The 26,934-nt window shown below is 38.6% G+C and overlaps 1 protein-coding gene across 6 annotated transcripts in view; it reads left to right on the top strand.

Annotated features, from left to right (window-relative positions):
* Window positions 1-26,934, top strand: part of AKAP10 (A-kinase anchoring protein 10) — a 60,997-nt gene that overhangs the window by 21,153 nt on the left and 12,910 nt on the right. For all 6 annotated transcript variants that reach the window (XM_032615717.1, XM_032615722.1, XM_032615720.1 and 3 more), the window contains exons 5-12: window positions 4,576-4,674; window positions 8,840-8,924; window positions 9,733-9,856; window positions 10,975-11,111; window positions 13,349-13,493; window positions 15,434-15,607; window positions 20,683-20,792; window positions 23,623-23,705. In XM_032615717.1, coding sequence (XP_032471608.1) covers window positions 4,576-4,674; window positions 8,840-8,924; window positions 9,733-9,856; window positions 10,975-11,111; window positions 13,349-13,493; window positions 15,434-15,607; window positions 20,683-20,792; window positions 23,623-23,705 — 957 coding nt within the window. The remainder of the gene's footprint in view (window positions 1-4,575; window positions 4,675-8,839; window positions 8,925-9,732; window positions 9,857-10,974; window positions 11,112-13,348; window positions 13,494-15,433; window positions 15,608-20,682; window positions 20,793-23,622; window positions 23,706-26,934) is intronic.

Raw genomic sequence — 26,934 nt, 5'->3', positions numbered from 1 at the left:
TTTTCTCCTGTGAGATACAAGCTGTGGTGGTTAGGCCAAGTTTTTTTTTTTTTTTTGTGGCACACGGGATTCTCACTGTTGTGGCCTCTCCCGTTGCAGAGCACAGGCTTCGGACGCACAGGCTCAGCGGCCATGGCTCACGGGCCCAGCCGCTCCGCGATATGTGGGATCTTCCCAGGCCGGGGCACGAACCTGTGTCCCCTGCATCGGCATGCAGACTCTCAACCACTGTGCCACCAAGGAAGCCCTTAGGTCAAGTGTTTTTTTTTTCTTGTCACATGTGGATCATTCTATACATTATTAGTTAAAGACTACTCTTATGCCATTGAATTGCCTTTGTACCGTGGCCATATTTGTGTAGGTCTATTTCTGGACTCTCTGTTCTGTTCCATTGGTGTATATGTCTGTTCCTTTACCTGTACCACACTGTCTTGATTACTATAGCTTTGTAGTGAGTCTTAAGATTGGATAGTTTGAGTCCTCCAAGTTTGTTCTTTTTCAAAATTGTTTTTTCTATTCTAAGTCCCCCCCCCCCGCCCCCGATATAAATTTTAGAATAATCTTGTCAATATCTACAAGAAACCGTGCTGGGATTTTTATTGGAGTTGCATTCAGCCTATAGGTCAGTTTGGGGAGAATTTATGTCTTAACTGTATTGAGCCGTAAAATCCACAGATATGATGTGTGTCTTCATTTACTTGGGTCTTTGATTTCTTTCCTCCACATTGTATAGTTTTCAGAATACAGATCCTTAATGTGTTTTGTTATTTGGTGCTACTGTGAATAGTATGATTAAAAATTTTTTTGTTTCTAGTGTTTTTCATTGCTAGTACATAGAAATATCAATATGATTGACTTTTATATGTTGACCTTCTATTCTGTGGCCTTATTACTCACTTGTTATTTCTAGGAGCTTTTGTGTAGATTGCTTGAGTTTCTTGTCTTGTTCGTGATCTTAGAAAGTATTCAGTCTTTCACCATAAAGTGTGAGGTTAGCTGTGGGTTTTTGTAAATACCCTTTATCAGGTTGATGAAGTTCCCTTCTCTTAATAGTTTACTGAGAGTTGTTGCTGTTTGAATCATGAATGGTGTTGAATTTTGTCAAATGTTTTTCCTGCATCATTTGATATGACAATGTGGTTTTCCTTTTCTGGTCTGTTAATATGATGGATTACATTGTTGTTTTTTTTTTTAATATTGAATAAGCTTGCATTCCCAGGGTAAGCCTCATTTGGTTATGGTGTATTAGTCTTTTTATATGTTGCTGGACTTGATTTTCTAATATTTTGTTGAGCATTTTTGCATCTGTTTAGATGGATATTGGTCTGTAGTCTTCTTATACTGCTTTTGTCTAGTTTTGGCATCAGTGTAATTCTGGCCCCATAAAATGCGGTGTCATTTCGTGGAAAACAGCTGAGAGTATTTGTTGCCTAGTGGTAAAATTTAATTTTACAAGTGAAACTTAGAATTTGGAAAACTTCTATTCACCACCGTGTGCTCTAACAGCTTTATAGAGTGTTCTGATAAGATCATTGTGATATTAATGATGTGTTTTTTTTATACCATATGATGCAATGCATCAACATTTGTAAGATCTTCATAAGTCAGCAAACCAGTATTTTCTACAATATTTGAAAATACATGATGTTATAAAATCAATCATGAGTAAAAGACTCTTTAAACATGGGAGATAGACCAATAGATATTAATGTAACAGAATACAACAAGTTCATTATATGGTTTCAGATTCCACCTTCTAATTAACCTTTAAGAAACTACCACTTTTCAAGTTTTGGTATATTATCAAAGAAGAATATATCCACAGTTATCTCAGAAAGCTATTAAAATACTCCTTTTCCCAATTACACATCTCTGAGGCCAGCTATTCTTGATATAAATAAAAGAAAACCATTTCTTTATTCATAACACTTCTGACACCAAATATGTGGGTTTCCCACATTAAGCAAGTCTCTAATTCTCTGTGGACAGTAACTGGGTACCCTATAGTTTAATTCATTCTGACACTACCCGGAGTTATTGCAGACGCCCCCAGGTTAAGGGCTCAGTCCAGAAGACTGTCCCCCCACTTCAGATGCCAGTCACAGGTCCCAAGTTGTCACCTGTACTTCTGGCCAACCAGCTATAAATCAGGGGTTCCCACTACCCCTTCCTCTTTCAATAATTTGTGACAACAGCTCAGAGAACTCAGGGAAACACTTTATGTTTATTAGTCTATTAAAAGGATATCATAAAGGATAGAAATGAACCGCCACATGAAGGGGGTACATAAGTCAAGGTCCAGAAGGGTCCCAAATGCAGGAGCTTCTGTCTCTGGGGTTGGGGTGCATCACCCTTCCAGGACATGGATACATTTGCCAACCCAGAAGCTCTCTGAACCACTTCATTTAGGGGTTTTATGGTTCTGTCACGTAGGCCCAGTTGAGTAAATCATAGGCCATTGGTGATTAGCTTGACGGTCCCTAACCCCTCCACCCTCCCCAGAGGTTGGGGAGTGGGGCTGAAGTTCCGTGGTTTGCTTCTTTGGCAACCAGCCCCACTCTGCAAGAGTCACCTCATTACCATAAACTTTTCCCCTGGTTGAAATCAGAGGCTTATTATAAATAACAAAAGATGCTCCTCTGGCCCCTGCCACTCAGGAAATTGCAAGGGTTTTAGGAGCTCTGTGCCAGGAACCAGGACAAAGACTATACATACATATACACACATGTACACACACATACATACTATATATATACACACATACATACATACTATATACACACATACATACTATATACACACATACTATATATATACACACATACATACTATATATATACACACACATACATACTGTATACACACACATACTATATATACTCACACACACATACTATATATACACACATACTATATATACATACATACATTATATATATGCACACAAACTATATATATACACACATACATACATTATATATACACACATACTATATATATACACACACATACACACATACTATATATACACACATACATACTATACACACATACATACATACTATATATATACACACACATACTATATATACACACACATATACTATATGTACACATACATACTATATATATATACACACACATACATACTATATACACACACATACTATATATACTCACACACACATACTATATATACACACACATACTATATATACATACACACATACATTATATATACACACACACATACTATATATATACACACATACATACTACACACACATACATACTATATATATACACACACATACTATATATATATACTCACATACATACTATATATATATACACACACATACCATATATGTACATACACACACATACATTATATATACACACACATACTATATATACACACATACTATATACACACACATACTGTATATATATACACACACTATATATATACACACATACTATGTATATACACACACATACATACTATATACATACATACATACTATATATACACACACATACTACACATACACACATACTATATATATACACACACATACTATATATACACACACATACATACTAGATATATACACACACACATACATACTATATATACACACATACATACTATATATATACACATACTACACATACATACTATATATACACATTTACATACTATATATATACACACACATACATACATACTATATATATACACACACACACATACATACATTTCTTCTCATATCATGAGAGCACAGTATATTTCAACCAAAACAAAGAAGCACAACAGATTGAATGCCAAAACAGATTTGAGAATCTAACAGTTTGTTATCAAGAGGAATAGAGATGCAAAAATGTAAATTGATGCCCTCTTCTCATTAATTTTTTTCAGTTTGGGAAACAGTTATTTTCTGTAAAAAATAGTATTTATGTTAACTTTTAACAGATTTAATATTGTTAATTTAAACAATAATTTTTTCTCATTTTAATTTTTAATACCTTACTATCTATAGATAAAACTCACATAAACAAAAGCTCTTTAGGGTCCTCAGTAATTTTTAAGATTTCAAAGTCCCAAGACTAGGAAATTTGATATTCACTGTTTTAACGTTCCAGGGTTGTTGAAGGTCAAATGAATGTGTTCATGAATATGAAATTTGGTAGAATATGTAAAATGTAGATTTAAAAATGATCGTTGAGCTTCCGCTATGTAAGTCCTTCAGGTCAGGACTTTGGAGAGGAGAGATGGAAAGAGGACGTGTACAGTGATTGCGGTTACTCATCAGCTTGTGAGCTGAGGTGAGGAGGGCCACGGGGTCACATGTATCTCCTCTGCTCCAAGAACCAAGCAGTGCAGAAGCAACGTTACCGTGGAGGCTGTTTTGTCCTAAGTATATTTACAAAGATATTTATTTGTAATAAAAGATATGTTTGTGTGTGTGTGCCTGGGCGCACGGCAAACAAACCTTGCTATTCATGAATATGGTCCGTTACTGGTCCAAGTTGCTTTTTGATTTTTGAAGTTGTCCCCTTCTTACCTTGCAGGTATAGAACAGGATGCAGTAACTACTTTTACCAAATATATATCTCCAGATGCTGCTAAACCAATACCAATTACAGAAGCAATGAGAAATGACATCGTAGGTAAGCAGTGCTTGAAGCTATGGCACCAAAAAAAAAAAAAAAATTTGGTTATTATTAAGAGAATTTTTCATGAACATGTAATTCAACATATACCTTCCTTGTCTGTTTTCAGGCTACTTTATTATATCTGATTGTAGCTCACTTCAAAAGTTTCCCTCTTACTTGTTGGACCCAAATTATGAGATTTTTGACTTGAATAATAGTAGCACATGTTTACTGAGTACTTGCTGTGTTCCAGACAATATTCTAAGCATTTCCCATTGACAAACTCATTCAATCTTCTAAAGAACTTTGCAGCATAAATACAGTTATTATTTTATAAGTGAGGAAGCACAGAGAAGGTAAGTAATTTGCCCAAGGTGACAGCTCAGACACGGCAGTTAGGACTTGAAACCAGACCCCTACATGGTAACTAGTATGCTATTCGGCAGTGTTTTTCAAACTCTGGATTAGGACCAGTCTCCTCATAGGTCCTCACCCCCCTGCCAAAAAAGACTAGACTGGAAAAATCAAAGTGCTTCACAGTAATAAGGGCAAATACACACCACTTCAGAACATTGTTTCCATCATATGTACATATATATACTGAGTCACATAAATATATTTTTCTGTAGGTCATAATAAAAATGTTTGAAAGTTTTGACTATGTTGTATCAGAAGGACTTCAGGTACACCTGTAATCACAGATACAAGTGGTTGATTTATTCATTGAACAGATATTTATTATACTCTCATCAAGTCCTAGCACTAAGTTTTGAGTTTTTAATACAAAAATTAAGTGTTTTTGATTTCTGAACGAAAGCCTATTATTCTGCTCCTAGCAGAGTCGACCCAGCCTGGGCCTCTTTCGGTCTCTCCTCGTCATTGGGGACAGCAGAGCCCCTCCCGGTCTCAGCTGAGCCTCTTGAACTGGCCGCATACTTCCAGGGCACACCTGCTCTCTGCCACAGGCTGCCGGGTGCTGCCCCCATTGTTTCCTTTTTCTTCTCCCTCGCAGACGCCTGTGACACATGGGTCTTGTGGCTGTTGGTGGCTGTCCCCGTCTGCTTGTATTTTGGAGTTTTCACCCAGTTTTGTTGTAGATGTTGTCATGGGATTTTGGTTTTTCTATGTAGTTCCTCTATTTCTATCTGAAAATTTGTTGCTACCATCTTTTATACTTTCCTAGACCAATTGTGCCTAATAATAATTGTTAGGTGTCCGAACAGATTAGCATTTGGCTATTTGAGGAATTGGTTGGCTAGTAATTCCACTGGGTGTTTGTACCAATTGATAACTAAACTGTCTGGGGTAGGTGAGAAAAGGAGAGAGTTTTGAGTCAGACATTTTAAAATGAAGTGTCACTGCAGTTCTAATTTTCCTTTCTTTAAACTTTATCAAATTAACGATGTAATCCCATGAGGGGAAAAATCTGAAGGATCAAGTTGATAACATTTAATGATCAAGAAGTTTCCATTCCAGTGTGTATGTCTTTAGACCACTCACTTTTCCTCTTTGGGCCTCATTCTTTTGAATCCTGCCCTAATTATTTGTCTCCTCTTCAAGCTGGAATATTTTAATATAGCTGTACTTCAAGTAAGTTATAGTTTGAAGAAGCCTCCACTTAAGCTTTTATTGTGTATCCCACCTGCCTGGTTTTGTTGTAGATGTTATCTCTGGGTTTTGGGTGTTGCTATTTAATTTGTTTGTTTTTATGTGGGGAATTAGATTGACCTCAAAACTGTGCTTCCACTGCTTGTTCCATCTTCCACAAATCCTTGAAGTGGTGGAATTTTTAAAATATTGTGGAGGTACAGTTGACAGAATGTGCTGATGGTTTGGAAGTGAGTGGTGTGAGAGGAAAAAAGGAATCAAGCCTGACTTCATTTTTTTTTTAACAATATATTTTTTAGAAGTTTTATTTTTATTGATTGATTGGTTGATTGCTGCGTTGGGTCTTCGTTGCTGCGCGCCAGCTCTCTAGTTGCATCTAGCAGGGGCTACTCTTGGTTGTGGTGCGTGGGCTTCTCACTGTGGTGGCTTCTCTTGTAGAGCATGGGCTCTAGAGCGCAGGCTCAGTAGTTGTGGCGCACAGGCTTAGTTGCTCCGTGGCATTTGGGATCTTCCCGGACCAGGGCTCTAACCTGTGTCCCCTGCATTGGCAGGGGGATTCTCAACCACTGCCCCACCAGGGAAGCCCTGACTTCATTTTTTTAAAACCTGCATACCTGGGGGAGTATTTGTAAGGTGAAGAAGATGCAGGAGTAATGGCTGACGGAGAACATCGGGAGTTTGGGTTTCAGACATCCAAATGCTGAGCACCAAGTAGGCAGTTGGATGTTAACGTTAGGAGCTCGTGAGAGAGGTCCAGGTTGGAGATGTATGTTTGGAAGTGATCAGCCTATGGTTGGGTTTAGAGCCATGAAACTGAGTAACATCCCTGGGGGGAATGTGGTGAGTGAGGACACGAGGTCTGAGGACTGGGTGCTGTGGCGGGTCTAACATCTGGAAGAAACAGCCAGTAGTGGAGGCCTTCCTGCATCAGCTGTGTATCAGGAGAGCAGTTTTTTCTGGAAGCCAAGTGAAAAACTCATTCTGGGAGGAAGGGAGTGATCAAAGATGGCAATTTGCGCTGATAGGTTAAGTAAGGTGAATACCAGGAATGGGATGGACTTGGCAGTGGTGGGCATCTTAATTACAGTGGACCATTAGGGACAAAACTTAACTGGAGGCGTCTTAAAAGCAAATAGGAGGAGCGGAGACAGCAAGTATGGCAACTGTTCGAGGCATTTTACTCAAAGGTGAGCTGGCAGGGGGTGTTAGTCAAGGGACAGTGGTTTGGGGTTTTGTTTTTAAGGTGACGTGTCACAGCATGTAAGGTGTATGACAGTATACAAACACATATATATGTATAACATACAAACAGTTCATAGCTGGTGAGAATGCGGCAGTAGGAGGAAGTTGATACAGTAGGGAGAGGGGGCAGTTGCTGTAGAAGAGGTGCCTTGAGGAGGTAAGAGAGGATGGGACCCGGTACTCCTAGAGTTTTCCAGATAGGAGCGAGGACAGTTCATCTGTAGTAGCAGGAGAGATTGCAGAGTCAGTGATGCGGCAAGTTGGTAGAGGTGGTGGGAGTGGATGGAATTTGTTTTCTGATTGCTTGTTTTCCAAGTCATCAGCAAAGAGGGTAGAGAAAGAGGCGCTAAGACGTCTACAGAGAGAGGAGGTGTGCTGTAATGGACCAGGTAACTGTAGCACGATCCTTGGGTTTCATGAAGGTCCCACTAAGGTCCTGAACTTGAAGTGAAACCAGCCATCGTGGTGGGGTTTTTCCAGTCATGTTTAAGAGCTAGCTAGTAAACAGCTTATTGATTTGTTGCAGTTTATTTAGGCAGTTCCTAATTTTAGCCCATTTTATGTTTTAAAATTTCTACCAAATAACATTTTGATAAACAGATAATTCTTTCACAAATCCGTAGTTCCTTAGGTTACAACCCTAGAGATAGAATTGCTGATTGCAAGGGTATGTTCATTTTTAAAGCTTATGCTATAAACTGCCAGATTGCCCCCCATAAAAAGATACACCCATTTATATGCCCACTAACACAAGTGTCAGTTTTCCCATGCCCTTGCCCAAGCATATGTATCATTAAACAATTAAGCTTATGGATTGTTAAAACAATTTTGTGCCAAGCTACTAGACAGAAGGTGGTGTGCCGCCTCCTTCTAATCTATAATTATATTTACTTGGTTACTAGTGAGCACACATATCTTTTTATATTGGCCGTTTTATATTTGTTCTTTAGTGAATTTTTCTTCGTGTCCATTTTTCTTTCAAGACTTTCTTGTTAGTTTGTAAGAGCTCTTGATACATGAATGAAAACAATCTGTCATTCATAAACTGTCATATATGCTGCAAATTTTTTCCCCCAGTTTACCCTTTTGTTTTGTTTTGGGGTGTTTTAAGGTTTAGAAGTTAATTTTATATTGTTGACTCTTGATTTGTGCTTTTGCATTTATGCTTAGAAAGACCTTCCCTACCTCAAAATCAGCTGTTCACCTGTATTTTCTCTTAATTCCATTTAAAACCTGCTCAACTTTACGCCTTTACAGGTACTTCCTACTTTGATTTACAAATGTGTATAGTTTGGATTTAGAGGGAAATTATTTACCATTTCTTTTACAGCAAAGATTTGTGGAGAAGATGGGCAGGTGGATCCCAACTGTTTTGTCTCAGCACAGACCATAGTCTTCAGTGCAATGGAGCACGAGTACGTCGATTTCATATTTCCACGTTGTGCATTCTGGGTAGTTCGGGTTCAGCCTCAGGAATAACTAAAACCAAACTATCTTTGAGGATTTAAATATTTTGAATGTTTACAGGATCTTATAGACATTTCCTAAGACTATCTTGGGTAATGGTTTCTTTTAAATATAAATTATGTGAGTTCTATTAAAAATAAAACAGATTTTTATTTTTAATGTTAGCATTTCCTAAGTTAAAAGAATTTATTTTTAATTCCAAAGTCCTTAGGGGTGATTGTGACTGTAGTGTGATATAGTAATTGGTTTATCTATTTAAACAATGCATGTCTTCAGGTGGATATCCTGATTTGTTAGTGTATGCTTTAAGCTTAATGGATGCCATATTACTAAATCCACATAGATTTGTTGAAACTGCCTCCAAAGTTTTCTTAGATTAATTATTGCTGCATGCCCTCAAAAAAAAATCTCCATATTCATTCTTTCATTTAACATTTATGAAAAGGGTGCTATGCCCAGTTTGGATGTAATGCCTGCTTTGAAGGAAATTACAGCCTAATAAGAGAAATAGGGCATGTTCTTTGCTTACTGTAATATGAGGTAGCGTGAGTTAGCTATCAGAGGAGAGCTGCACGTCATTATGAGGTGGGAGAGATTACTTACAGGGAGAGGAATCAGGAAGGCGCCATGGGAAGGGAGGTCACGTTGACCTAGGCCGTTAAGATGCAGTAGCACAGTGGGGAAAGAGTGTGTTCTTCCCAGATGAGCCCTTTCCTTGGTCGGTCCCTCAAACTTTACCTTTTCGTCCACATGCAGGCACTTTAGTGAGTTTCTGCGAAGTCACCATTTCTGTAAATACCAGATTGAAGTGCTGACCAGTGGAACTGTTTACCTGGCTGACATTCTCTTCTGTGAGTCAGCCCTCTTTTATTTCTCTGAGGTAAAGTCTGCATTTCCTTTCACACTCTGTTAGAGCATTCCAGCCTCTGAGCTGTACGTGCTGGGCCCTGTCTATAGGAAATAACGTAGAAGACACAAACCATTTCCAAACTGATCAGGTGGATTTAAGTACTGTGATTACTGTTTTAAGTTGTATCTAATGGCAAGAGTACTTGAATGGCATTAGTCAGACTAAAGAGAACATGAAAATTCAAAGTAAAGTAACTCTAATTTTGAAAAACCTAATTAAACTGCTTATAAGAGAATGCAGATTTTTAGTTATTTAGAGCTGTTTTAAAACCACGAAATTTGATACTTGATTCCAGTGCATAAGTGTTTGCAGAGCAGACTTTAGAAGAGAGAAGGAAAAGTAAATATTTTCCTACTGTCTTCATTTTACTTTAGCCACTTGATAGGATTGCCCTTGATCGGACTGAAGCATTTGCAACAAGCAATGAGTATATATTCATCTCTGTGAGGCAGACAGTGTAGAGTGATGGGATTTGTTAGGCTTCAGCAAATGAAATTCTTTTGTTGCAAAGCAAATGACTATTAAGTCGAGATAAGAGGATTCCCGGTCTCACAAAGCAGTAACTTAGACTCACACTTGCCTCCTGCCTCTTGACAAGGATACAGTTATTCAGCTGATTTGTGTTTTCACTCCCTCTCTTTGCCTTAAGTTTAAGTCAGCATTTGTTCAGGTTAGTATGGCCGCGTGGAGTGGTGGAAATGATCAGGTATAAAAGATTTGGTTTGGTTGGTTTACCTTTTGTATGTTTGCCAGCGAGGAGCCACTAACCCATCTCTAATTGTTACTCCAGTCACTGAAGTTTGCATTCAGCTGTGTAGTGGTTGCTTTTTGTTGTTGCTGTTAGGTTTATTTTTTGTTTTTCTCTCCCTAAAAGAATATTTAAAAATTATTCAATCTCAAATAACTGTAAGTTGCAGACTGGCATTAACTGAACAAGTGGATCTGTTTTGGGGTGGGGGGGTTTCTTTTGTGGGGTTTTTTTTTCCTTTATGTCCTATATTTTAATAGTTGGGGCTTAGATATAGACGAGAGATAGTAAGAGAAATCTGTGTATAGCCTGATTTTCCTCTTGTGTTTTTCCTTCCCAGTACATGGAGAAAGAGGACGCAGTGAATATCCTACAGTTCTGGTTGGCAGCAGACAACTTCCAGTCTCAGCTTGCTGCCAAAAAGGGCCAGTATGATGGGCAGGAGGCACAGAACGACGCCATGATTTTATATGACAAGTGAGTCTTAGTGATAGACATATCCATCTTTCTGCGAATATTGAGTACTTGAAGCGTATTTCAGAAGTCACCTTGGTCTCTGCCGCCAGGGAGCTCACAGGGAGCCGCATGAGAGCTGCTTTTCATTGGTGTGTTCAGAGTAGGGGGTTCTTAGAATAAGTTGCTGGCGGGGCAGGGGGAGGCTTGTGTGTGGCAAGCAAGACGATGGTGGTGAAGGCCACTGAGGGCTTCACAGAAGGGAGATTTGATTGGCGACTGAAGAATGGATTGAATTCTGCTAGCGGGGAAGGACACTCTTGGCAGTCATCGGTACGAGCAGCGCCATAGAAACTGCGTGATTGACACTTGGTCAAGGGAACAGGAGAAGATGAAACTAGCTGGAATCTATTGCAAAGGGTCTTAAATGTCTGTGTGGGGTATACCATGTTTTCTGGTGCAAGTCTGCTCAGCCAGATTAACTGCTTGGTGAAGAGTAGTTATTCATTAGTTTTCACTGAAAATGAGAGGGCAGCACAATCTTAGTGAACAGAATTGAAAACTATGTCTGTCCCCCCCTTTCATCTAACTTTTCTTGTTCTATAAAGAAATGTGTTATTTGTATCTGTGAGCACTTGCTAAGAAGATAACTTGAGAGGCAGAGAAAAATCCATGGGATATTAGGGTTGGGAGAGAGCTGAGAGCATCTAGGTCAGTGGTTCCTGAACATCACCGGGCTGGTCCGTGCTCCTGTCGGCATGAGAGTCACCTGGGAGCTTGTCAAAAATAGGTTTCCAGTCCTCTTCTCTAAGAGATTCTGATTCAGCAGTTTTGAGGTGTGACCCAGGAATCTGATTCTGATGAATACCCAGATTAGGGAGCTGGTTTGATTTTCGCATTTTGCAGATGAGAAAACTAAGGCTTTCAGGGGTAGTGACTTTCTCCAAGTCACAGGGCAAATTAGTGGCAGAACTTGAATGCAATTCTAATGTTTGTCCAGTGTTTATTTTTGTGCAATATATTTGTGGGAATATATTATATAAGAAACATTGTTATATGGATGTTAATGTAGCAAGCATTTACCTTTAGAAATTTGAGGGAATTCCCTGGTTGTCCAGTGGTTAGGACTGCGCACTTTCACTGCCGGGGCCTGGGTTCAATCCCTGGTTGGGGAACTAAGATCCCACAAGCCGTGCAACACAGCCCCCCAAAAAAGGTCTGGGCTGCCCCAAAATTCAAATCGTGGAGGAATATTTGCCAACTTAGTTGTTGCATGATGGGAGACTCACTTTTTGTTAAGAAAATACTGATAGCAAGATAAAAGAAGAGTTTTCTCCTGCTGGAATAGAAGAGTGGCAGTGGTAAGGTCCTGCCTGGAGCTCAGTGCCATGCAGAGCAGAGACCCTGTTTTCCCACTGGATCCCATTTTCAAATTGGGAGCCATTTTTAAATGAAGATTACTGTGTGACATCCTCCCGGCACTGTCATTTTAACAGCTCCTGCTTATTTGTTTTTCTATCTTTACTTTTTAATATCATGCCTCATCAGCCTGTCTGTATTTGTATCATGGACAGGAGTCAGAAGCCACAGAATGCTCAAAAGACAACATATATGTTTTTCTGCTTTTAATGCTTTTTTTGTATTCAGTTTATAACCAGTTTACCAAAACACCAGTTGCATTATATCCTATGAAGTTAGAAATCTTTGAGTTATCATTGATTACTCCTTTTCCTTTCTACACCAAATCATTAGCAAATCCTGTTATTCTACCTAAATACATCAAATTCATCCACTTCACCCTCAATGCTATTTTGTTTTGAATTCCTACATGTATGTTATGTATGCCACATAGTTATGCTGGTATGTTCTCCTTTGTACCCTGTGCAGGGATCTTTTCTGTTCTCTTTCCAGGGGACATGCCCATGCCTTACCCTGTTTTAAATTTGTTTCTTTCTCCCAAGCACTGAACAGAGACTAGGTGCCCATTAAACGTGTGCAATTGGTTTCTTTGCCTCAGTTGTAACCTGACCTGGAAAATCTTAAACAAGAACCAAAGATGGTGGCAGGCAGATAGGGAGGGGGACGTTGGCTCAGATATCTATTTGGCGGTAGGAATACAGGTTGCAGCAGGGCTGTCATCAACCCAGCTCTATAGTCCTAGGTCTGCAGGAGCCTCATAGAAGGTTCTCTGGTGTAGGTGCCAGAAATTGCTTATGATTGCTGTGAAGTTGGGGTTTACTTTGGCTGTCTTTCTGCCATAGGTACTTCTCCCTCCAGGCCACACATCCTCTTGGATTCGATGATGTTGTACGACTGGAAATTGAATCCAACATCTGCAGGGAAGGTGGGCCACTCCCTAACTGTTTCACCACTCCGTTACGTCAGGCCTGGACAACCATGGAGAAGGTAACCAAAACTTGAAAAGCATTAAACTACAAGAAATTTTTAACTGGTGGAACCCAGAAAATAGAACATGGGGAAAAGCAAACAGAACAGAACAGTGGAAAGTTGAAGCAGTGCAGCAGTGATGAGAGCGGGGGCTTTGAGTCTGACTTGGTATGTATTAATCTTAACCTTCACAGGCTGAGTGACTTCAGGCAGCTACTGAAGTCCTTTAATGCCATGTTCCTCCTCTGTGAAATGGGGCTAATACAGATACTTAGAGTTATTTTGAGGTACGACGTGGAGAGTGCTTATTAGTAACGTAAGCATTAAAAAATGTTAACTGCTATTATTACTGTTATTATAACATCTTTTAGATAATTAGTATTGAGCAAAGTTAGCTTAGGGATGATCCAGATATTTCACCAGAGCTCCCCAGCAGGGTTGGAGCACTAGTTTTCTGCCTCATGATCACTTACAGAGTATCACTAACGGCTGCTAATAAAGTGTTGGAATTTGTGAATCAGTTGTTCTTCTGATGAACTAAAGCAGATTTTACTGGGAATTGCAAGAGCCCAGGATAAGCCCACGAGGTTATTTTGCTCATATGTGTCATATGCATCTAGGTGGAAAGGGATTAGGTAAGCACTGCCACATGATACCATACAGAAAAACTGAACTTCAGGAATATGGAGGAGTTACATATAAAAATCAAATCGGGGCTTCCCTGGTGGCACAGTGGTTGAGAGTCCGCCTGCCAATGCAGGGGACGTGGGTTCGTGCCCCGGTCCGGGAAGATCCCACATGCCGCGGAGCGGCTGGGCCCGTGAGCCATGGCCGCTGAGCCTGCGCGTCCGGAGCCTGTGCTCCGCAATGGGAGAGGCCACAACAGTGAGAGGCCCGTGTACCGCAAAAAAAATAAAATAAAATCGTTAAAAGGCTGGTAGTAAACTGGATAGACTATCGGCTATTGTCCAAGGTCGATAATTTTTTCATGATTAAAATTAAAATTTTCTGATCTTAAAGGAAAAGTTCAAGATATGTATCATATAAAGAATGTAAACTTTCTGGGTAACAAAGTTAAAATACAGAGAAAAACAAAATGTAAAAATATTTCTTACTAACTGTGTATCTAGGGAACTTATACTAATTTTAATTTTTAAGAGTACTATCAAGTAGGTACATGGTAAAAAGATACGTATGCTTCGTTCCCTAATACTTTGAGTATTTCTCTGCTAGGTATTGTTGTTATGGGGTAAACAAAAAAAGAAACATAGCTTCTGCCCTCCTGGAGCTCTGTCTATAAGGAGAGCACATATTAAACACAGACATAAATATTTACAGTTGTGCTAAATGCTGTGAAGGAAAAGTTGGTAATAGGAAATGCCAATAATAAAGATGGGAACTTAACATCATTAATAATTTTTAAATGGGAATAAAAGTATCCATGTACCATTAGACATTTATTTAACAACTATTTGAAAAGACAGAACCCAGTGTTGGGAAGCCCATGTCAAGACAGATGCCTTGATGATGCTAGTGATGCATCCTCCACATTTATCAAAGCTAAAATGTTCATATCATTTAACTTAGTAATCACACTCCTGGTAATTTATCTTAAGGAAATCAGATCAAAAATGAAAATCAGTATATACACAAAGACTTCAATATTTATAACAAGAAAAACGTAGCTTCAAATTAGATCCCTCCCTGGTATCTAAGAAGTCTAGATAATCAAGTCCATTCAGTAGTTTCATGGCAAGTTTTCTGAGGGAAAAAATCTATAAATTGTACACATTGTAGTTTTAGTTACAATGTAAACTGTGTACAAAGGGATAATACTTGGAGTGTAAGAGGAGTAAAATCGTGTGCTAGCTGGTAGCATTGAAAGTAAAATTTTGTTGTAAAATAAAGTTTTAGTGTATTTGATTTCAACTTTAAAATAAATTGTATCCTCTCTTCAGGTATTTTTGCCTGGCTTTTTGTCCAGCAACCTTTATTATAAATATTTGAATGATCTCATCCATTCGGTTCGTGGAGACGAGTTCCTGGGAGGAGGTGTCTTGCTGACGGCTCTGGGCTCTGCCGGCCCCACTGAGGACTCCCACCCCGGGTCGGCCGACAGCTCTGCTGTGCAGGTAGTGACCCCTGTGCCTCTGCGCCAGGATTGTTTCGCTCAGATCTTAGCATCAGATCCCGTTTGTAGCTTTTAGGTGGTAGAAAAAACAAAGGAGAGATAAAATTAGCCTACTTACTATATATGCTAACCAAAGTCTTTGTGATGATTAACAGTGTGTCATATTGTAAAGATGTCAGACCATTATTCTGCTTGACACTGCAGCTCTTGCTTTATTTTTTTAAACATTTATTTATTTACTTATTATGTATGTATGTATGTATGGTTGTGTTGGGTCTTTGTTGCTGTGCGTGGGCTTTCTCTAGTTGCAGTGAGCAGGGGCTACTCATTGACTTCTCTTGTTGCAGAGCAGGGGCTCTAGGTTCCCGGGCTTCAGTAGTTGTGGCTCTTGGGCTCTAGAGCGCAGGCTCAGTAGTTGTGGCGCACGGACCTAGTTGCTCTCTGGCATGTGGGATCTTCCCAGATCAGGGCTTGAACCCGTGTCCCCTGCATTGGCAGGCAGATTCTTAAACACTGCTCCACAAGGGAAACTCAGCTCTTGCTTTAAATAATCAAATCACATGACATATTTATAGCCTCCGAAAAGTTGTTTGTATAATTATTTGGGAAATTTTAGTAACTAAATTTGGAATGCTTTTTTAGAGAATAATTGAGTGAACTCCTAGATTTATTAATATTTCACTGAAGAGCTTTTGGTTTCATTTTGAACTATAATGCCATTGTACATTTCCTTAACCTTTTTTGTTTTTTTGGAGTGCTTTCATATATCAGGCCTTCTCTGACTGTCTGCAAAATCACACAAAGTGGGTTATGCCCAAGAACAGAGTAAGGAGGTAGTAAAAAGTTAATTGATTTTATTGAAGTCACACAGTAAGTGGCAGAGCCATGAATATATTCTCTGTCTAGTTTTTTTCCACCGTAAGTTTAATAATATAATTATTTTCTCATCACTATTGGCAAATAACTTTTGACCCTGGGCCTTGGATAAATTTTCTTAAGTTTTAAAACAGTGCAGTTTTCTTGCCGTCAACAAGGCTGTCCGTCCTCAGTACCTTTTCCTCTTATTGAGGTTGCATAGGAGGTGACCTGCTGAATGTGGTTGCCATTTCGTTTTTTGATATAAGCTGGAATGCTTTGTTTTTATTTAGGTACTTAAAAGGTCTAGGTGCTAAGCATAAAATGTAGTTTTACATTTTTGGTTGAAGTATAATAACATATACAGAGAACTCTACATTTCATAACTGCATACAGCTCAAAGGATTTCGGTAACAGACCTAACCCATGTAACCAGCATCCAGATCAAGGCACAGGCCGCGTTACCAGCAGGTCAGAAACTCGCGCCCCCCCCCCCCCCCCCCCCCCGCTCCGGTCACTATCCTCCTCTTTTCTCTCTCTCTTTTTTTTTTGTAGAGCCTTATTGAGATATAATTCACATACCATACAATTTATCCATTTACACTGTATAATTCAGTGGTTTTTTAGTATGTTTATAGAGTTGCTAAACTCTCACCACAATCAATTTTAGAACATTTTTTCACCCAAGAAAGAAACCCTGTATCCTTTCACTATCACCCTCCTAATCCTCTGTCCTCCAGCCCTAGGCTACTGCTAATCTACTTTAACTTTATGTCTCTATAGATTGCCTATTCCAGACACTTCATATAAGTGGAACCATACGATATGTGATCCTTATGACTAGCTTCTTTCGCTTAGCATGTTTTCAAGGTTCATCTGTGTTTTTAGCATGTATTAGAATTTTGTTCATCCTTATGGCCAAATGATATTCCACTGTACAGACACACCACACTTTGTTCATCCATCAGCTCGTCGACATTTGGGTTGTTTCCACCTTTTGGCCGTTACGAACAATGCTACTGTATAATTTTTGTGTGGATATGGGTTTTCATTCCTCTTGGGTATATACCTAGGAGTAGGATTGCTGGGTCGAATGATATCTGTTTAACCCAGTCTTGGTAACTGTTGCTTTGTAATAAGTTTTGAAATCAGGAAGTGAGAGTCCTCCAACTTAGTTCTTTTTCAAGATTGTTTTGACTGTGTGAGGTCCCTTGCAATTCCATGTGAATTTTAGGGTCAGCTTGTCAATTTCTAGGACAAAGCTAGTCAGGATTCTGATAGGGAGGGAGTACTTTGACTCCACAGATCAATTTGGTGAGGATTGCCATCTTAACAATACTTTGTAGTTTTCAAGTATAATTCAGTATTTCTTTTCTTAAATTTATTTCTAAATGTTTTATTCTTTTTGATGCTATTATAGATGTAATTGTTTTCCCAATCTCACATTCAACTTGTTCATCGTGTTTAGAAATACAATTTTTTTTAATTGAGGTAAAATTCATTTAACATAAATTTAAGCATTATAAAGTACACAATTCTGTGACGTTAGTATATTCACAGTATTGTGTAGTCATCACCACAGTGTTTCATCATCCCACAGGGAAGCCTCGTGTCCATTAAGTAGTTACTCCCCATACCCACCTGTTTTTGTTTGTTTGTTTTGGTTTTTTTTGCCATACGCGGGCCTCTCACTGTTGTGGCCTCTCCCATTGCGGAGCACAGGCTCCAGACGCGCAGGCTCAGCGGCCATGGCACACGGGCCCAGGCGCTCCGCGGCATGTGGGATCTTCCCGGACCGGGGCATGAACCCATATCCCCTGCACCGGCAGGCGGACTCTCAACCACTACACCACCAGGGAAGCCCCCCACCTGTTTTCTTCTAAGAGTTTTGGGCCTTTGGTCCATTTTGAGTTAGTTTTATGTATTATGTGAAGTGGGATTCAACTTTATTCTTTTGCATGTGGATATCTGGTTGTCTCAGCACTATTTATTGAAGAAACTACTCTTTCACCGTTGAATGATCTTGGCATCCTTGTTGAAAATCATTTGACCTTAGATAGATGGGTTTACTTCTGGACTCTCAGCTCTACTCCATCACCTGTGTGTCTTTACTTAGACTACATTGGGTTTTTTTTGTTTTTTTTTTTTTTGGCGGTACACGGGCCTCTCGCTGTTGTGGCCTCTCCCGCTGCGGAGCACAGGCTCCTGACGCGCAGGCTCAGCGGCCATGGCTCACGGGCCCAGCCGCTCCACGGCATGTGGGATATTCCCGGACCGGGGCACGAACCCCTGTCCCCTGCATCGGCAGGCGGACTCTCAACCACTGCGCCACCAGGGAAGCCCTGCTACATTGTTTTGATTACTATGGTTTGCAGGCTCTGTTTTGAAATCGGGAGCTGTGTGTCCTCTGACTTTGTTTTTCTTTTTTTTCATTTGCAAGATTGTTTTGGCTATTTGGGTCCCTTGTAGTTCCATGTGAATTTTAGGATCAGCTTTAACGGTTTGGTCAGGATTACACTGAATCTGTAGATTCCTTTAGGGAGTATTGCCATCTTAACAATATTAAGTCTTACAGTCCATGAACATGGACTATCATTCCACTTATTTAGGCCATCTTTAATTTCTTTCAGCAGTGTTTTGTAGTTTGAAATGTACAATTCTTACACCTCCTGGAGTCAGTTTATCCTCGAGTATTTTATTATTTTCAATGCTATTATAAATAGAAATTGTTTTCTTAATTTCATTTTCTGATTGTTCACTAAGTGTATAGAAATGTAACTGCTTTTCGTGTGTTTATCTTGTACCTTCAACTTTACTGAATTCATTTGTTAGCTCTAATAGTTTTCTTGTGGATTCTTTAGGATTTTCTATATGTAAGATCATGTCATCTGCGAATAGTAATAGTTTTCTTTCTTATCAACTTTAGATGCCTTTTATTTCCTTTTCTTGGCTAAACTGCTCTGGCTAGAACTTGCAGTATAGAAGTGGTGAAAGTGAGCATCTTTGTCTTTTTCCTGATTTCTCAGAGAAAGCTTTCAGTTTTTCATCATTTATTGTGATGTGTGGGATTTTTGTAAATGCTCTTTATCAAGCTGAGGAAGTTCCCTACTATTCCTAATTTGTTGAATGTTTTTTATCATGAAAGGCTGTTGGATTTTATCAAATGCTCTTTCTGTATCAATTGAAGGGATTATGTGGGTTTTGGGGATTTACTCTGTTGTTATGATATATTACATTAATTAATTATCAGATGTTAAACCAACCTTGCATTCTTGGGATAAATTCCACTTAGTTGTGGTATATAATTATTTTTATATGTTGCTAGTATTTTGTTGAGGATTTTGCATCTGTACTCCTAAGAGATAGTGGTCTGTAGTTTTCTTTACTAGTGATATCTCATTTTGGTATCTTACCTCAGTGGCCTCATGGAAGTATTTCTCTGTTCTTTTATTCTGGTGCCTCTCTTTTTAATTATGTGCCCTTCTCAGCATGTAAAGAGAGCCCTTTTTACCCCTACTGTAGAGTGTTCTATAAGTGTCTGTTCAATTATTTTTTTAATTTAACCTATGCTTTAGTCATGGATGTTAAATGTATTCCTGTCTTTTGTTACTTGAAATAATGCTGCAATAAGTATTCCTGTGTATAAGTCATTTTGCCTAAGTGTGAGTCTGTCTATAATTGAATTTTTAGAAGTGGAATTTCTGGGTCAACCCATGCCTCCGTATTTCACAGAAGTACCAATTATGGCTTGCTTTTTATTTTTGTGGGCATGAGGAGTAGGAGATAGAATGCTGGTCATTTTAGAAAGTTTCCTTTATCTTCTCTTCTGTCACACGGCCACACTGAGAATCAAAAGCATTCACGTTTATCCTGTAAAAGTTGGGCTTTACATTTATTAGGCAAGATACATATGCTTGGAAGAATGGGAGTTTTGCACGTTTGGGAACATAAGCACGTTTGTTGGAACTTCAGTCATTAAGGAAAATACATTTGCCACGTAGACACATGTGTCGTACGCTTTAGTATTGTGCTTCCCTCCTGTAGTTATGTTCAAGATGACATTTCAGAATCATTGCTGTTAAACATCTCATTAGTGACAGGGTTGAGTGAAAAGTGCATGTGTTTCAAACACTGAAGATTTTGTATGAATCTGTTATTCCAAACCCAGGACTGATTTGACTCCTGAATAACATACTACTAATTTCACAATTTCTGTTGTAGTCTAGTGTGAAAAAAGCCAGTGTTAAAATTCTGAAAAATTTTGATGAAGCGATAATTGTGGATGCTGCAAGTCTGGATCCAGAATCTTTGTATCAACGGACGTATGCAGGGTGAGCATCTTTTTTATTTTTTAATTTAAAAATTGTTTTCTACTCTCTTGAATATACCTGCAATGCACTAGAGCATGGTTAAGGGTGAAGGCTCAGGAGTGACTTCCTGGGTTTCAGTCTTGGCTCAGCCGCTTATGGCAAGCTACCTAACCTCTTTGTGTCTCAGGTTTTTCATCTGTAAAATGAGGATAATATTCCTGCTTCCTTGGGCTGGTGGGATTAAATGAGATAATACGTGAAAAGCATTTAAAACATTGCCGGATGTCAGTGAACACTCGGTAAATATCATTGACATCATTATTCTACCACCATATACGACTCTGATGAGTGTCACGTTTACATAGTGTGTTTTAGGCTATCTCTTCCACATTTCATTGGATTCATATGTTAGCTATTTCAAAGTCTGTCTTAAAACCAAAACTAAACTACAAAGATGCCGATATCATTCATCATGGACTGTATAACTATTACTGTTATCCCTCAGTAACTGCAGGGGATTGATTCCAGGACCCCCTCGGATACCAAAATCTGAGGATACCTTATAGGAAGTGGCCTAGTATTTTAAGCCTGTATAAATCATCTCTGGATTACTTATAATACCTAATAAAATGTCAGTGCTATGTAGATAGTTGTAAATACAATGTAAATGCTATGTAAATGGTTGGAATGCACAGCAAATTCAAGTTTTGCTTTTTGGAACTTTCTGGCTTTTTTTCCCTAAAGTTTTCAGTCGGCAGTTGGTTGAGTCTGTGGATGTGGAACCTGCAGATACGGAGAACCAACTATACTTGGAAAAATGGAATAAAATGATTCCTTTGTATTTAAGAATTAACTTGGTTGTTTATTTTTTCCTGTAACAGAAAGACAGTGATTCCTGTGTTACAGCACTTCTTGATCCTTCCCACAGATCAAATCGTAAAATCACTTTCTCTTCCCTAAAGATGGCTTGAAAACACAGAAACCTGTGTAAAGGCATGATTACCGCACCCCAGTCCTGGCAGTACCATAAAAAAGGGATTTCAACATGTTTAATTGCTTTTACCAGAAAGTAAATTGATATTTGGGAGACCAAGAAGTCTGAAAAATACTTTGAAGTAAATAGAAGGTTATGTTGACCACATTGTCTTCGGCTGTATCGGTGTTGTAGTAATCTTTATTTCTTATTTTAGGAAATGGCGGACAGTAAGCCTAAATGAGTTCATTCCCAAAGATGATATTTATTCTTAAGGAATGGTTGGTTCATTTATTTCAAACCTGACTTAAGAAAGTCTATCAATTGCAAGATGTTTTACTTCTATAGTTTTTTGTGTGCGTAAAATAAATATATTTTAATTTATAAAATTTAAATTTGTAAAATATATATATAGTGTGTAATATACATATTTTTAAAATTATAAAATGGGTCATAAATAGAGAAATAATTATTTTTCTCCATCTTTAGAGATAGTTTTCAGTGTTTGTTTTAGTTTTATGGTTTTAGCATCTTCCTGAAATTTTTCTAAAGGCAAACAAATTTGTATCAGTTGATATATTGGCACCCATATATTCATTGATGACTTATTAGGAAGGCTGTCTCTAAAATAAGATGCACTTTGCCGGAAATGAAGTAATATATAGGCATCATAGGATTCTTTTTTCTTCTTTTAACTTTTAATTACAAATATATTAATCTCTTCTTATAAAAATTAAATTTACAGATAAGGCTAATGTGCCCTTTGATTACACACCAATGCTTATTTCCCCACCTTCCTTCTCAGGATAGTCACTGTTAGGTTATTGTGTATATTTTTGTTTGCTTATTTTTATGTAACTGGTGTTATACTCTATGCTGTATCTTGTGCTTTCACTCATAGTGAGTTTGGAGATTTTTCTGTGTTAGTCTGTACATATTTACCTCATTTTTAACTATGTTGTAGTATTCCATAAATAATATTAATTATAGCTCATAACTGTGGCAAAATCTTCCATAATGTGGTATGTTACTATTTGGCTATTTTGGTATTAATGGATTATTTAAATGGCTTGCAATTTTACTGTGATACACAGTATAGCAAAGACTTCCTTTTATATTTCCTGGTACCAAGAAGCAGATTTAAAATTTTCATAGCCCTTAACCAGTTTACAGTTTACCTTTAAAAGGATCTGTACATTTTACATTCTTACCAATCATTAATAAAGTTACTAATTTTCCCCACATCCTTGTCAACAATAAATAATATCAGACTTTAAATGTTTTACCAATCTTGGTTGGTTGCTTATGAGATTGAGCTTCTCTTGTCATGTTTGTTGGTTGTTCAGGTTTTTCTTCTGTGAATTGACTATCATCTCTTTTTCACATTTTTCTGTTGGGTAATTTCTTGGTGGTTTGTTGGAATTCTGTATGTTTATGGTTATTAATTCTCAGTTACTGCATCTATTAAAAATAAGACCTCTCACTGTATTTTTTGCCTTTTAACTTTGCTTTCTATTACTATAGCTTTATAATGTATATAATTATATTTTTATCTTGTTAGGACAAGTCTTACCTTTTTGTTTCTTTTACGAAATTATCTTGGCTATGCTTGTGCCTTTTCTGTATGAATTTTAGAACTGTGAATTATCTGTTAACTCATGTTTCATAAACTTTTTGAGGATTTTGAATGGAATTGCATTGAATTAAAGATTGCTTTCTGTGGGGACAGTTCTTTTTGAAATTAGCCCCACTTAGAATAACATGGGGTAGATATAAATTGTATTTCTAGCTTTCTAGATCTAGAAAAGATGCTTAAAAATTTTTTTTTTTAATTTTAAATTGATTTTTAGAAAGTATGTTCTTTTCATACTTATTTAGGAAGATGACATTTGGAAGAGTTAGTGACTTGGGGCAGTTCATCCGAGAATCTGAGCCTGAACCTGATGTAAAGAAATCGAAAGGTTTGTGGTGTTTTTATACATTGTATCAAGCCTTTACTCACATTAGTTACTGACTGTAAGTAAAGGATCGTTGAAGAGTTAAACTATTTTGCCAAATAACTGCCATCTCTTGACCTTGTGTTTATAGTCACGAGCGAGTGCAAGGGCTTCGTGTAATCAGGTCTCAGTACAGTCTCTCTCTGAATCAGAAGTTACTGAACTTGCTTTACCGTTACAGAAGGTGCATCTACATGAAAAGATACTCTTCACCTTTGATTTAAAGGCAAAATACCCAATCCAGGTTGGACTTGAGGCTTATCTTGATACCCTTTATTTTACTAAATCTCCTCTAAATTGCTGAAAGTTACTATGAAATATATGTGGAAAATATTAATAGGTTGAAATTGAAATCCTTTGTTTAATCAGCAAAAGAGTGCTTGGTTAATTCCAAGAGTTAAACACAGACATACTCTTTGTGACTGAGCTCAGCTTCCAAACAGTTGGTTTACACAGGAAGATTTAGGAAACCACTGTGGGTCCATTCGATAATATCTAGAATATTTTCAGTGTGATTGGATTGACAGTATTATCTTGAGTAAAAGATCCTAACTTTTGTTAGAAGAAAATGTTCCATTTTGATAAGTGTGTTTAAAATTAAGAGCTATTGGCAGTCTTCCTATTGAATTGAACTGCATTTCTATTCTGTTTATCTTATTTTTTAATACACGAATTGTTTAGGTAATGATTTGCACCACATTTTTTTTTAATAGTTACTAACTTTAGATTTTGTTTGTTTATTTTTGGCTGTGTTGGGTCTTGGTTGCCACGCGGGCTTTCTCTAGTTGCAGCTAGCGGGGGCTACTCTTTGTTGTGGTGCGCGGACTTCTCATTGTGGTGGCTTCTCTTGTTGTGGAGCATGGGCTCTAGGCGCACAGGCTTCAGTAGTTATGGCACGTGGGCTTCAGTAGTAGTGGCTCATGGGCTCTAGAGCGCAGGTTCAGTAGTTGTGGCTCATGGGCTTAGTTGCTCCGTGGCATGTGGGATCTTCCCGGGCCAGGGCTCGAACCCGTGTCTCCCACATTGGCAGATTCTTAACCACTGCACCACCAGGGAAGCCCTACACCACTTTTATGTTATGAATAATCTACTTTGGAGTCAGATATAAATAACAGAGTAAACAAAAAGTGCAACAATTGTTGAAATAATTTAAACAAAGAAAGGGCCTGTTAACCTATTTGTCTTTATTAGTTTATCCAAAAAATTGATTTTATTTCCTATTTAGCCAGAGAAGTCTGAGGTACACAGTTGGGAAAGTGTAAAGACCGAAGGAAGTCTGCACAGCTCATTCTGTAAATAATTATTGAGTGCCTCCGTGCACTAAGACTCACGGGGCAGTTAGAAGATACAGAGCCTGTTAAGAAACTTACAGTCCAGTAGTGTCTTTTATTGGGTAGAAGTTGAATACTAGGAAGAGATCAGTGGTAGCCTAGGTGTAGAGAAAGTGCTGGACAACCTCTGGAGGTATCGGTCAGGAAGGCCTCCACTGTCATCAGGTAGCTTCTGTCAGAGACGGTAATGGGGTCTCCAGTAATAATAGAGTCTCTGAGCTGTTTGGGTTTTTTTTCTGAAGCTGGTCTTATTCCTTTGACAGCTCATGAGGTGCTGCTGCTCCAGAGAATAAGTGTTGGGTGTTTGCAGTTTGTTTTTGTATTATATGAATTAAGATATATTAAAGATATATGAGTAAAGATGAAGGTAAGATGTACAAAAAACTTCCGCAAATCACTGTCTCTGCTTATTCTGTTCATTCAGTCTCTTCATATTATTCATTTGTTCATTCATTCTAACATTTGAGTGCCTACTGTATGCATCTACTGCTCTAAATACTGGGAAGAAAATAAGATTCCTGCCCTCATGGAACTAACGTTATAGTGGAGGGGCAGTAAACAGATAAATACGGTGTGTGTGTGTGTCTGTCTGTGTTTATACACAGACATATAAGCAGAGTGAGGGACTGGAAGAGTGGTGGGTAGTGCTGTCTTAGAAGTGGTTGTCAGGAAAGGTCTAACTGAGGAAGTAGCATTTTGAGTAGACACCTGAGCAGGACGGGGGACTAAGCCCTGGCTCATTCGAATCGTAGATGATGCATCTGTGGGTACCGCCTCCTTGTTCTACAGGTGAAGAAGTTGAGGATCAGGGAAATGGTAACTCGTTACGGATCACAGAGCAGATAGAGCGCAGCCTTGAGCTTTGGTTCAGAATACCACGTTTGTTTGCAGTTCAGCTCTGCTTCGTCCCCCTTCATCTCCTTGCTGAGGGCAGCTGCAAAGAATGTTTGTCATTTACCAACCTGTAGTTTCATTTTGGATTTTAAAGCTCTGATAGTAGAGCACAGAAGAAAGGGCTATGTTTTGGGGCGGGTGTATCTCAGAAGCTTCTGAGAATGTGAGAACTTTGCTTTCAGGGCAAGCAAGGTAATTTTAAAGGTTACCTTCACATCATCTAGGAGAAAGTGTAACAAGAAGGAATGGTAGAGGATGTTGTGAGAAGGTAGTCCCTGCAGTGGCAGTCTCCTCATGCACCGGTGCAGTGGTGGGAGATAGAGCCGCGTGTACGCTGTGAAAGCCCGCGCATGTCATACTAAGAAGCCTGCGGTACTGTCTGTTGAGCACCAGAGATTTCTAAGCAGAGTGCAGTGAGATGCTTTTTTCTGGCTGTAGTCTGCGAATGAATTGGACTTGGGGAGAGACTGGTATCAGAGATTCAGGTAGTAGTCAGGTAGTATAATTTGCTAGTAATGTAGATAGAAGAAAAAGAGGACCCGAGGATAGGTAGTGGTAGCAGGAACTAGAAGGTCAGATTTATAAGAGTTCCAAGGAGGAATTCAGGAGACTACATCCAAGGTGAATTTGGTGACAGATTTCATACGGAGAGCAGATGAGGAAAGCAGATGAGTTTTCTAATATCGGTTCTCTAGACGAAGCATTATGATGTTAATTTTTAATAGAGGATTAAATTAATTACTGAGATAGCGGCTACAAGAAAAAGAGTACATGGGAGATAGAAGAGCTCAACTCGGAACATGTTCTGTTTGAGGTGCCTTAGGACAATTTGTAAGTATCGGTTTGACACCCAATGACAAGTTTTTGAGTTATTTGCAGTTTGAAGGAAGTTAAAGCCACAGGAGGGGATGAGATGCCCCAGAGAGAAAGTGCTGAACGGAATGGAATCCTGATGAAGCTCCTTGTTA

This window comes from Phocoena sinus, chromosome 20, assembly GCF_008692025.1.
Source record: "Phocoena sinus isolate mPhoSin1 chromosome 20, mPhoSin1.pri, whole genome shotgun sequence".
NCBI lineage: Eukaryota > Metazoa > Chordata > Mammalia > Artiodactyla > Phocoenidae > Phocoena > Phocoena sinus.
This window is presented reverse-complemented; position numbering and strand designations above follow the sequence as displayed.